The sequence below is a fragment of the Ciona robusta genome, chromosome 13 (assembly GCF_009617815.1).
Source record: "Ciona robusta chromosome 13, ASM961781v2".
Classification (NCBI taxonomy): Eukaryota; Metazoa; Chordata; class Ascidiacea; order Phlebobranchia; family Cionidae; genus Ciona; species Ciona robusta.
Genome location: NC_143247.1, coordinates 2,059,173 through 2,072,460, shown reverse-complemented (window position 1 = coordinate 2,072,460; position 13,288 = coordinate 2,059,173). Strand labels below are relative to the sequence as shown.

Below are 13,288 nucleotides of genomic sequence, written 5' to 3'. Positions count from 1 at the left end.
ACTATAAATGCAAAAAAGGTAGTACATATATAGTAAAATATACTTAAAAAATACAGAAAATATAATAAAAAGTACAGAATAGTACTAAGAAATAATGAAAATGCTAAAAAGTACAGAAAACTGCTTAAAAATAAATAAAAAAAAAGTAAAAGCAAATATATTAAAAACTATTAGAAACTACTAAAATACCTCAAACAAAAAATAATAAAAAACAAGGAAAATACAAAAAAAAACAATAGAATAAGACAAAATGCAGCCAAAAAAAAATTAAAAAATATCAGTTTTTTTAAAAAAATGCTTTCAAAATTAAAAAATATTAGGTTTTAAAACAAAAAATAATAGTTTTTAACTTACGTGGAGGCATGGTTGTGGGAGGTGGTAACTCGCTTTCGTCTGTAATGTATTTATACCTTATGCTCGCTGTTATAACATAGGTGTCTTCTTATACACCAGACACTCATGATGTATTCATACACCTCATGCTCACTGTTGAGTTATAACATGGTTGTCTTCTTATGCACCAGGCACACATGGTGTATTCATACACCTCATGCTCACTGTTGAGTTATAACATGGGTGTCTTCTTATGCACCAGGCACACATGGTGTATTCATACACCTCATGCTCACTGTTGAGTTATAACATGGGTGTCTTCTTATACACCAGACACACGTGGTGTATTTATACACCTCATGCTCACTGTCAAGTTATAACATTGGTATCTTCCTATACACCAGACACACATGGTGTATTTATACACCTCATGCTCACTGTCGAGTTATAACATGAGTATCTTCTTATACACCAGACACACATGGTGTATTCATACACCTCATGCTCACTGTTGAGTTATAACATGAGTATGTTCTTATACACCAGACACATAAAACCTAAACCATTCAAAAACCTACCTATAGCAGAGTAACCAATTCTGAACCCGGCAAAACTATATAGAGAAGTATCAGAGGAAAAAAACAGCGTAATAAATTCTTGTCGTGAGTATATAGTAGTGTCTGGGGCCACTACACCACTAAGGGTGGCAATAATTTGAGGGTGTTGGATTTTTTCCGCAGAGTCGTATATCTAAAAAAAAGTTATCTATATATAAAAAAAAAAAAATAATAATATAAAAAAAATATCAGAGTCATATATCTAAAAAAAAATATATCATATCTAAAAGAAGTTTTAATGAATGAATGGAACTTGTTTATAATTGTGTGGTAGGGTAATGACAGTTGTTTTAACACAGGTGTTCTGTTTCATACACCTCGTGCCCGTTTATAATGCAGGTTACTTTGTGGGTGATCGCTTTTTCTGTATGACTGACAGTTTTGACAACCCATTAGTGACCACTGGGTTGGAGAAATTCCCGTTAAGTGTCTTGCCCAAGGACACATACGCCCACAATGGTAGCAGCGACGAGCCTTAAGTATGGGGTTGCAGAAATACGGTTTTATAATTCTTTGAATGTTCTTTGTTTACTACCAAATGGGACGATAAAATACATAGAAAAGGCGTCCCATCTTACCCCACCTTTCCATATGTATATATAATATAAAAAATAATATAAAGTACTCACATATAGTCTATCACAGCAAGATTCTGTGCTAAATTCAGTTATATTCAGTTTAATTCTTTGGCCTTCTGGGGCATGAATGGTCCAAAAACACCTCAAGCTGTTGGCATAGTTGTTTGGGTAGCCATAAGAGGTTAAAAACTGTACAGTACTTAATGCTTGTAGGTCAGATTCGGCACCACAGTATTCTGTTGACCCTAAAATTTTGGGTAAAATTAAATGAATGACTGAAAAAAAGGATGATTTTACGGCGCCATGGTGTAGTGGTTAGCGCGCCTGCCTGTAACCAATAGGTAATGGGTTCAAAGCTTGAGGCTGCTACCATTGTGGGCGTATGTGTCCTTGGGCAATACATTTAACGACAATTTCTCCAACCCAGTGGTCACTAATGGGTTGTCCAAATTATCAGCCATACATAAAAAAATAAAAAAAATCCAAAAAAAAATAATCACCCACAAAGTAACATACATGGTAACTCGTAAGCTGGCACGAGGTGTTAAACCCATGTGATAACGACTGTCGTTTTCCGGCCACGCGAGGACAAAGTAAGTTACATTCATTCATTTATTTTTATAATATGGGTGTTGTTTCTCATACACCTCATGCTCGCTTACAAGTTACCACGTGTGTAACTTGTTTATTTTTGCATGGAGGGAAAATGGTGGTTGTTATAACATGGATGTTCTGTTTCATACACCTCGTGCCTTCTTACGTGTTACCAAGTATGTTACTTTGCAGGTGATTATTTTTTTTATGTGTGGCTGATAATTTAGACAACCCATTAGTGACCACCGGGTTGAAGCAAATGCAATTAAATGTCTTGCCCAAGGACACATACGCCCACAATAATAGCAGCAACGACGAGCCTTGAACCCATTACCTCTGGGCTAGAGGCAGGTGCGCTAACCAACTGTGCTACGGCGCCAGACAAAGAATAATTTCTGTACTTACTTGTTGTTGTTGTACCAGCTGTTGTTGGGGCTTGGGTAGGAACTTCACTTGGGTCTAAAAGTAATTAAAAATTTGTTTTAATAAAGTTACCATAGGATTTTGAAATTGGCAACAATCACCTACAAAGTTACATACGTGAAAACTCGTAAGCGGGCACGAGGTGTATGAAACAGAACACCCGTGTTATAACGACTGTCGTTTTCCAGCCACACGAGGATAAAGCAAGTTACATGTATTACATAAAATAACTAATTTTTAAGGAATTATGAATGTAACTTATTTATTCTTGCGTGGCGGGAAAGAGACAGTCGTTATAACACAGCTGTTCTGTTTCATACACCTCGTGCCTGCTTACGAATTACCAAGTATGTAACTTTGTTGGTGAATATTTTTTACAGTAACTTATTTTACTTTTAGGCGCTTTACATTAAATACCTATTAAAACAAAACAAAAAGCACCCGGAATTTTCTTACCTACTGCAGAAAACTGAATTCTAAAACCACTGTGTTGTATAGAAGAATCAGTTTGAAAATGAATGCTCAAATAGTTGCCGCGTGAGTATACGGTTGTAGTGTTACTTACTGTACCACTAAATCGGCCAAGAGTTAGAGAACTGTTGTTACTTTCATTGCGTGATCGTGCCTGAAAAAATATGGTTTGTATTATTTTGTGTGGGGTTTTCACACCTCATGCTCGCTGTCGAGTTATAGGAGTAAACACACTCCTTGTGTTTATTGTTGAGTTATAACATGGGTGTCTTCTTATACACCAGACACACATGGTGTATTCATACACCTCATGTTCACTGTTGAGTTATAACATGGGTGTCTTCTTATACACCAGACACACATGGTGTATTCATACACCTCATGCTCACTGTTGAGTTATAACATGGATGTCTTCTTATACACCAGACACACATGATGTATTCATACACCTCATGCTTGCTGTCAAGTTATACCACAAAAATCCCAAACCCACTAATAATACGTTCACACACTTCATGCTCACTGTCAAACAACATATTTTATTTTATTCTACTTAAACTTACATCAAGAACATATAAAATATCGCAGCAAGATTCCGTTACAAAATCTACAAAATCAAGTCGAACGATTTTTCCAACGGGAGCGTCGACCGTCCACCAGCAGTTTAGGTTTGAGTTGTAGTTATTAGGGAAAGTTGGGAGTTGTATATATTCCTCTGTCAAGCCCACGACGGCAAGATAGCCATGGTGGGGCCCGCAGCGTTCATTTGGCGCTAAAAAAATTTTGATTAGTAAAAAAATGAAGTTTCAATTTTTGTTACTTTTTGGGGGGGAATTAGTAATTTTTTATTTTTTAGTACTTTCTTGTGTGGGGAGGTAATGATAGATAACATGGGAGTTTTGTTTCATACACCTTGTGCCCGCTTACGAGTTACCACGTATGTAACTTTGCGGGTGATTGTTTTGTTGTATCCATGACAACTTGGACAACCCATTAGTGACCACTGGGTTGGAGAAATTGTCGTTGAGTGTCTTGCCCAAGGACACATACACCCACAATGGTAGCAGCGACGAGCCTTGAACCCATAACCTCTAGGTTACAGGCAGGCGCAACCAATTGTGCAACGGAGCCGGTCTCATTTAATTTTCGGTAAATTTTTACCTGTAGTAGAGGATACAGTAGTAGGTAGTTCAGTGCTTGAAGGGGGTACATCACTGGCACCTAAAATTTTAAAAAAGGAAAATTATAAAAAATAGTATGCATATATATATAGTAGGGTGGGGTAAGATGGTCCATATTTTTTTGTCCCATTTGGTAGTAAACGAAGAATATTTACAGAATTATATAACCGTATCCTCAAGACTCTAAAACGGCGTGTTAATTGTTTAAAACTTTTAGGAAATACGAGATATTATTTAGGTGGTACATAAAAACTAATATATAGTAGAGTGGGGAAAGATGGGACACCTTTTTACTCTATTTTCATGTCCCATTTGGTAGTAAACCAGAAATATTCAAAGAACTACAAAACCTTGGCTCCCATAGTCCATTGTTAATTGTTTAAAACACGTTAAGGATATTTGGATATTGCGAGCTAAAGGTGTCCCGTATTCCCCTATCTACTTTATAAAAAATACAAAAAAATACTTACCAATCGCAGTATATTTAATTCGAAATCCTCTTTTCCCAACAGAAGTATCCGTATGGAACTTTATGCTTACAAATTCAGATTGGGAATAAATGACTGTACCATTAGAGTCGCCACTATAATAACCCATGAGCAGGGTTCTGTTATCTGTTTGTCCTTCCGAATTGTATATCTGGAAAATGAGAGTGTTAGGGGGTACCTTATGCTCACTGGCGTAAAGTTACGGGGTTGCAGGGTTGCCTGGCAACCCTTTGATTTTCTCAATACTAATAATGCGTAAGGAATTACGTTCGACCAAACGAAGACGCCATTATTACTGCGAACAAACTTCGTTTACGTTCGTTAAAATATGTCAATACCGATGCGTCATTCACGACACAAATGCATTTAACTGGTATTTAAACTCCTGTTTGCTAAATAATTCACGTGTGAATCGCTATTGTGACGTTAGTAATCAACGTGTGAATCGCTATTATGTCGTAATCAACTGCCAGGTTCAAACAACCGCTATTATGATGCAATGAATCCACGTGTGAATCCCTACTATTTCGTAATAAATATGCTGCTTGCCTGAGGAAAACATTGCATATAAATATAAAGCAGTGTTGGAAACGATTTAGGCAGTTTATTTCAGCGATATTTCGTTCTGGAAACCTACTATTTCCGACGGACGGGTCTTCGTTTGTAAGATAACCACACACTCGTGCGGGCTTGACGAAAGGCGCATGCGACATAACTACTGTGACGTCACTCGCCAGGCAATCGGATTCGACCGTTTCTCATTACACGGACTCGTCGAACGCGCGTAATTTTAATTTGTCTCATCCCTACGTAATTCTGAATACGTTTACGTTTGTATGAGCTTTTACAAAGCACATATTTAAATGGTTTCCACCCGAAAACAAAGGGTTGCAAACCGTTTTTTTTTTTTTTTCTTTTGAGGACTTCCTTTTTTTCTGGTTTTTGCAACCCTAACGTTTAGTAAAACTTTACGCCTATGCTTATGCTCACTGTCGAGTTTTAAGAGTATTCATACACCTCATGCTCACTGTCGAGTTATAACATGGATGTCTTCTTACACACCAGACACACATGGTGTATTCATACACCTCATGCTCACTGTCGAGTTATAACATGGGTGTCTTCTTATAAACCAGACACACATGGTGTATTCATACACCTCATGCTCCTGGTCAATTTATAACAGAGTTATTTACAGAAAATGTTATAACAAAACTTACATAAAGAAAATCGCAGCAAGATTCTAACGAAAAATCGACAAAATCTAATCTGACTCTTTTTCCTACAGTAGCAGTAATAGTCCACCAGCAGTTCAAGTTCGGATCGTAGTCGTTAGGGTAGCTTGGGAGTTGTAAATACCCGTCAGCGTCAACGGCATGCAAATAGTTTTCGCTGCCACATGGATTTGGTAGTTCTGTAAAAAAAGTTTAGGAAAATAATTTTATATAAAATACACATTTTTTATACAGAAACAAAAACACAATTTTTAGTTTGAAATTTTCAAAAGATTTTATTAATTTTTTTTTTTGGGGATTTTTTATGCACAATTGCATAATCACGCGCAACAACTAAGAGAGCTTCAAGCATCCAAAAGTTATGAATAAATGAATGAATGAACGCAATTTATTTTATCCTTGCGTGGCTGGAAAGCGACAGTCGTTAAACACTGGTGTTTTGTTTCATACACCCCATGCCTGCTTACAAGTTTACATGTATGTAACTTTGTGGGTGATTGTTTTTTGGATCTTTTATGTAATACTGACAAATTAAACAACCCATTAGTGACCACTAGGTTGAAGCAATTGCCGTTAAGAGTCTTGCCCAAAGACACATTTGCCCACAATGGTAGCAGCGACAAACCTTGAACCCATTACCTCTGGGTTAAAGACATTTGCCCTAACCAATTGTGCCACTGCGTAAATAATGAACGACTATTAAACATACCTGGCGCCGTTGTTGTTACTGGTACTTCATTTTCCACTGAAAAATATATAAGGTTATTTAATAATTATTCTGTATTCATGCACCTCATGCTCGCTGTCGAGTTATAACATGAGTGTCTTCTTATACACCATGTTAAGTTATCATTGCTTTAGTTCCTATTGTATCTAATTTGTTTGTGTGGTGCCCCTCGCCAATCATGTGCATTATGTTCTGCCTCAGTGATTTTGCCTTCTTCCTTTTTCTGTCTGGCCTCCTGTCTGACCTTGTTGGTCAGTCATTCAAAACATGTGCTTGTGTTGTGAAGTGCTCTTAATAAACTTAACTACTGACTTAACATGGTAGCAGAGGATGGTTCAAGTTTAAAGAATCAGTTATAGTAAAGTCTAAAGTTTATTATGGCACAATCAAAAAGATCTCCTCCAAAATATATAGAAGGAGATTGCTATGTAGAATGGAGAAGAAAAGTTTCAATGTGGCAGTTGGTTTCTGATGTAAAGAAGTCTGAACAAGCCATTCTTATTAATCTTTATGCCTTAGAGGGGCATGTGAAGGCTCAGAGGGCCATTTCTGGTTTAGCTATTGAAGAACTCCATTCTGATGATGGGATGAACATTCTCCTTGCCAAGTTGGATGAAACATTCAAAAGGGAAACAGTTGATGAGGCTTACAATGCGTATGTGAATTTTAACACATTCTCAAGGTCGTCAATGTCGGTCAATGACTACGTCCTACAATTTGAACATTTGTATAGCAAGATGTGCAGTCACGGCATGAAGTTATCGGATCCCATTATAGCATTTAAACTAATGGATGGTGCAAATCTAAACACAAGTGAGCGTCAATTAGCACTTACCTTGGGTGCAGATTTAAAATTCAAGACAATGAAATCTGCATTAAAGAGAGTTTTTGGGAATACAACACCTGCGGAAGCAACTCCCAATATTAAAGAAGAAGTATTCACCAATCGACTAATGGAAAGAAAGAAGACTGGAATGAAGAAAGAAGTAACACCGAAAAAGATGAATCCACGAAACAAGTTTGGCTACGTCACCCGATGTGTAATATGCGACTCAAAAATGCATTGGGCCCCAACATGTCCGCACAAAGAGCAAGTTATGTCTACGGAAATGGAGCCGCAAAATGTCGCCATCACTCTACAGATGGATAATGAGAAGATGGAGGTATTATCAAATGAAGCTGATGGACATGCTGTTGTCGATACAGCTTGTACAAAGACGGTATGTGGACAAAACTGGTTTAGAAAATTCGTTGCATCTCTTAATAATCAAACAAAAAATCAAGTTAAAATTTATCCAAGTAAAACTGCTTTTGTTTTTGGGGATGGCAGAAAGGTTTTTTCCCATAAAGCAGCACGTATACCAGCTTGCATTGCGGGTGTTAAATGCACAATTGATACTGAAATTGTTGCCGGAAAAATTCCTCTACTTTTTAGCAAAACTTCCCTAAAGAAAGCAGAAACTCAAATTGATTTAAAAAACGATAAAGTTAAAATGTTTGGACATGATGTAAAGGTTAAGATTACTGGAAGTGGACATTATTGTGTTGGTATTTATCCAGGTCAGCCTGTGAGAAGTAAAGAATATGTGAACTTACTTGATGAACATCAATCAACTGAAACTTTAAAGAAAACCTTCATCAAATTACATAAACAATTCGGACATGCTTCGATTGAAAATTTAAATAGACTTTTGCAAAGAGCCGGTATGTCACCTTCAAAGTATCACGAAATAATTGCGAATGTTGTATCTAACTGTAGTGTGTGTAAGGTGCACAAAAGGACATTTGCAACACCTGTTGTAAGTTTACCATGGAGTGAAAACTTTAATGATTGTGTTTCTATGGATTTACATCAGTTAGAACCCAATGTGTGGTATTTTCATATTATTGATATGTTTAGTCGTTATAGTAATGCATGTATTATTACTTCCAAAATGTCCAGTGTTATTGTTAAATGTTTTTTAAAAAACTGGATAAGTCTTTTTGGGGCACCACAAAAAGTATTAACTGATAATGGGCGTGAATTTGACAATTCTGAGTTTCGTGAATTGTGTGAAAAATTTAATATTTTCGTTTTAACTACTCCTGCGTACTCTCCGTGGAGTAATGGTGTATGTGAAAGACATAATTTGATTTTAAATGAAATTATCCGTAAAGTCAAATATGACGAAAGGTGTGACTGGACAACAGCCGTAGCTTGGGCTGTTAGTGCAAAGAATGCACTGATTAACCATACCGGCTATAGTCCATCGCAACTAGTTTTTGGTCAAAATATTTCCTTGCCCTCTGTACTTCGTGATAATAACCCCAATCCAAGTGAACCAACAGAAGGCAGAGACCTAAGAATGCATTTAAATGCACTACACGCAGCTAGAAGAGCTTTCATGGCAGCGGAGACATCGGAGAAGATCAAGCGAGCTCTTCGAAAACAAACCAGAAGGACCAGGGAATATTATGAAGTCGGTCAACTGGTCTACTACAAAAGAAATGAGTCGAGAATTTGGAGAGGACCAGCAAAGGTTTTGGGGCAAGATGGCCCTGTTGTGTTTCTGAGGCACGGTGGTCAGTTCCTCCGTGTCCATGTGTGTAGACTTCAACTTGCTGATGAAGAAAGGTCCTTGAATATGAATGGGGGGAACCAAAACAAGCCGGTTACACGGGACACACATGAGGACTCGTGTTCGGAGTCCGATTTCGAGATTTCTTCCCCATCGAGGGACAATTTATCAGAAGAACCTCATCATGAAGTAAGGGATTTCCCTGATGATGGTCTGAGAAGTGAAATTTTACCTTCTGCTCCTGCTCCTTCTGAGAATACTCCCAGGCTAAATATGGCAAAACTAAACAAACAACAAGTTCTTTCGTTTGAAAAAGAAGGAGTTCAACACACTGCAACTGTTTTAAGTCGTGCAGGAAAAGCAACGGGTAAATATAAAACCTGTTATAATATTCTTTATGAATACCCCCCTGAATTAAAAGGGGTCAAGACTTGGGTAGATTTCAATAAAATGGAAAATGTTACTAGTGGGACTCTTACCAATACAGAGAATGACGAAACCAGAGTGACAGAAGAAGTGTTTCAAATCGATGATGTTTCTTTTGATCAAGCTAAAAAGGCAGAACTAAATTCTTGGAAAGAAAACAAAGTTTACACTGAAGTCCCAATTCCGCGCTTCAAATGCAAAATCATCTCCATACGATGGGTGTGTACATTAAAAGATGTCAATGGTTCTGTTAAGCCAAAGGCAAGGTTGGTTGCAAGGGGATTCGAAGAGTGTACTAAGAATTTGGAAAAGGACTCGCCAACCTGTTGCAAAGACTCTCTTCGTACAATTTTGTGTCTTGTGCAACAAAAAGGCTGGACTCTTTGTAGCATTGATATCAAGACTGCATTTCTTCAAGGTGAAAGCATGGATCGTAATATTTACATTCGTCCTCCGAGTGAAGCAAATTGTAAAGATGGTGTGTTATGGAAGCTGGAAAAGTGTGTGTATGGTTTAGCGGATGCTTCAAGGAAGTGGTATGATCGAGTGAGAAATTTCATGTTAAGCAAACATGGAAAAGCATCTAAAATTGACCCAACAGTATTTTATTGGCAAAACGCATCACAATTGGATGGTGTGGTAGCGGTTTATGTTGACGATTTTCTTTGGGCTGGCACGGAACATTTTAAACAAAATGTTATACAAGCAATGTGGAAGGACTTCAAAATTGGTCAAGAAAATGAAAGAGTTTTTAAATATATTGGTTTAGAAGTTAATCAGAACAAGACCTCAATATGCATTTGCCAAAGTAACTACATTGTTAGTCTTAATGCTATTCCAATCAGCCCGCAAGAATTGAAAAATAAAGAACAAGAACTTTGTGATCAAAAGAAGGACGAACTTCGATCAAGGATTGGACAATTACTTTGGATTAGCGGTCAAACACGGCCAGATATAAGCTTTGATACATGTGTATTGTCAACCAGATTCAAAGATGCAAAGATCAAAGATATCATCCACTGTAACAAAGTCATACGTAATGCACAGTCAAAGAAGGTTTATCTCAACTACGCTTCTTTGGGAAGTTGCAAAAATCTGAAGATCGTTGTATTTACGGACGCTGCTTTTGCAAATTTGTGTGACGGAGGAAGTCAGGGAGCTTATCTAATATTTTTAGTTGGAGAGAATAACCAATGCAATTTACTTTCTTGGCAATCTAAAAAGATCCGAAGAGTGGTTAGAAGTACTCTTGCTGCAGAAACCTTAGCCATGTCGGATGCTGTGGATGCAGCAATTTACCTTCGTTTTCTTTTTTGTGAGATCTGGGATCAGTCTGAAGATGGTGTTTTGAATATACATATTGAAGTTCTCACTGACAACATGTCACTATGTGAAGCACTACGGTCAACCAAGTCAGTTGTGGAGAAACGTCTTCGAGTCGACATTGGGAGCTTAAGGGAGCTGATTTTGGAAAAGGAAATCTCTGTTAATTGGATTTCAACAAAATGTATGCTAGCTGATGCGTTGACAAAACAAGGTGTTTCTACAGACACCTTAAAATCTGTGTGTTCTCGAAATCGACTTCCTAATTTGTTCGCTTAATTTTTTGTTTTAAAAGAGTGGGAGTGTGTTAAGTTATCATTGCTTTAGTTCCTATTGTATCTAATTTGTTTGTGTGGTGCCCCTCCCCAATCATGTGCATTATGTTCTGCCTCAGTGATTTTGCCTTCTTCCTTTTTCTGTCTGGCCTCCTGTCTGACCTTGTTGGTCAGTCATTCAAAACATGTGCTTGTGTTGTGAAGTGCTCTTAATAAACTTAACTACTGACTTAACACACCAGACACACATGGTGTATACATACACCTCATGCTCACTGTCAAGTTATAACATGGGTGTCTTCTTATACACCAGACACACATGGTGTATACATACACCTCATGCTCACTGTCAAGTTATAACATGGGTGTTTTCTTATACACCAGACACACATGGTGTATTCATACACCTCATGCTCACTGTCAAGTTATAACATGGGTGTTTTCTTATACACCAGACACACATGGTGTATTCATACACCTCATGCTCACTGTCAAGTTATAACATGGGTGTTTTCTTATACACCAGACACACATGGTGTATTCATACACCTCATGCTCACTGTCAAGTTATAACATGGGTGTTTTCTTATACACCAGACACACATGGTGTATTCATACACCTCATGCTCACTGTTGAGTTACAACATGAGTGTCTTCCTATACATCAAACACACATGGTGTATTCATACACCTCATGCTCACTGCCAAATTAAATACACAACTTAAAAAAAAAAGATTAAAAATACTTACGAACTGCAGTGAAACTTATTCTAAAGCCCTGTCTTCTTAAAGAGCGATCGCTAGTAAATCTCATGCCCAAAACCTCAGTACTGGAGTATATAACTGTGCCAGTTAGAGCCCCTTTGTATGTCCCAAGCTCCATTTGAGAGTCATATGTTTCATTAATAGAATTGTACAGCTAGAAAAAAGGTATAGGCTATTTCATGTAATGTCTTAACAAGTCAGTTATTTCATGTAATATCTAAACAAGTCAGTTATTTCATGTAATGACTAAACAAGTCAGTTATTTCATGTAATGCCTAAACAAGTCAGTTATTTCATGTAATGCCTAAACAAGTCAGTTATTTCATGTAATGCCTAAACAAGTCAGTATTTCATGTAATGTCTAAACAAGTCAGTTATTTCATGTAATGTCTAAACAAGTCAGTTATTTCATGTAATGTCCAAACAAGTCAGTTATATCCAAAAACCTAAACAAACTGGTCAAATGATGCCTAAAAAACTATCAAAAAATATAATAACCAAACAAAACTACTTACGACAATTCTGTCGCAGCAAAATTCGGTGACAAAAGTCGTAAAATTCAGTTTCACTCTGTAACCAGATGGGGCAGAAAAAGCATACCAACAGTTTGCATGGTTGGGGTAATTGCTGGGGTAATTTGGGGACTGTACGTATTCTGTGAGACCAACTAACGCTATTACGTGCTGGCTCAGGCAAGCCCCTGGACCAACTGTAAAAAATAAATGAAAATATCAACCAAAACGTTACATACGTGGTGACTAGTAAGTGGGCACGAGGTGTGTGAAACAGAACACCTGTGTTATAATGACTATCATTCCCCCGCCATGCGAGAATAAATAACTTACATTCGTCTAACGCGGTGGATTAATGGTTAGCGTGCCTCTAACCTAGAGGTTATGAGCTCAAGTCTTGACGTTGCTACCATTGTGGGCGTATGTATCCTTGGACACACATGGTGTATTCATAAACCTCATGCTTGCTGTCGAGTTATAACATGGGTGTCTTCTTATACACCAGACACACATGGTGTATTCGTACACCTCATGCTCACTGTTGAGTTATAACATGGGTGTCTTCTTAAACACCAGACACACATGGTGTATTCATACACCTCATGCTTACTGTCAAGTTATAACATGGGTGTTTTTTTATACACCAGACACACATGGTGTATTCATACACCTCATGCTCACTGTCAAGTTATAACATAAGTGTCTTCTTATACACCTCATGCTTGCTGTCGAGTTATAACATGGGTGTCTTTTTATACACCAGACACACATGGTGTATTCAT

At 37.5% G+C, this 13,288-nt stretch overlaps 2 protein-coding genes across 4 annotated transcripts in view; one reads left to right on the top strand and one right to left on the bottom strand.

Annotated features, from left to right (window-relative positions):
• The window catches only part of LOC149725734 (cubilin-like), a 59,350-nt gene that overhangs the window by 32,935 nt on the left and 13,127 nt on the right, over positions 1-13,288 (bottom strand). For all 3 annotated transcript variants that reach the window (XM_089890983.1, XM_089890984.1, XM_089890985.1), the window contains 12 exons: positions 12,510-12,703; positions 11,980-12,148; positions 6,630-6,665; positions 5,906-6,099; positions 4,668-4,836; positions 4,178-4,237; positions 3,580-3,788; positions 3,002-3,170; positions 2,528-2,581; positions 1,580-1,773; positions 912-1,083; positions 355-393 (listed from right to left, as the gene is read on the bottom strand). In XM_089890983.1, coding sequence (XP_089747109.1) covers positions 355-393; positions 912-1,083; positions 1,580-1,773; positions 2,528-2,581; positions 3,002-3,170; positions 3,580-3,788; positions 4,178-4,237; positions 4,668-4,836; positions 5,906-6,099; positions 6,630-6,665; positions 11,980-12,148; positions 12,510-12,703 — 1,659 coding nt within the window. The remainder of the gene's footprint in view (positions 1-354; positions 394-911; positions 1,084-1,579; positions 1,774-2,527; positions 2,582-3,001; positions 3,171-3,579; positions 3,789-4,177; positions 4,238-4,667; positions 4,837-5,905; positions 6,100-6,629; positions 6,666-11,979; positions 12,149-12,509; positions 12,704-13,288) is intronic.
• LOC149725735 (uncharacterized) lies at positions 6,690-11,463 on the top strand. The gene has a single exon (XM_089890993.1). It carries the CDS (start codon positions 7,025-7,027, stop codon positions 11,231-11,233), a length of 4,209 nt encoding a protein of 1,402 aa, XP_089747119.1. The 5' UTR covers positions 6,690-7,024; the 3' UTR covers positions 11,234-11,463.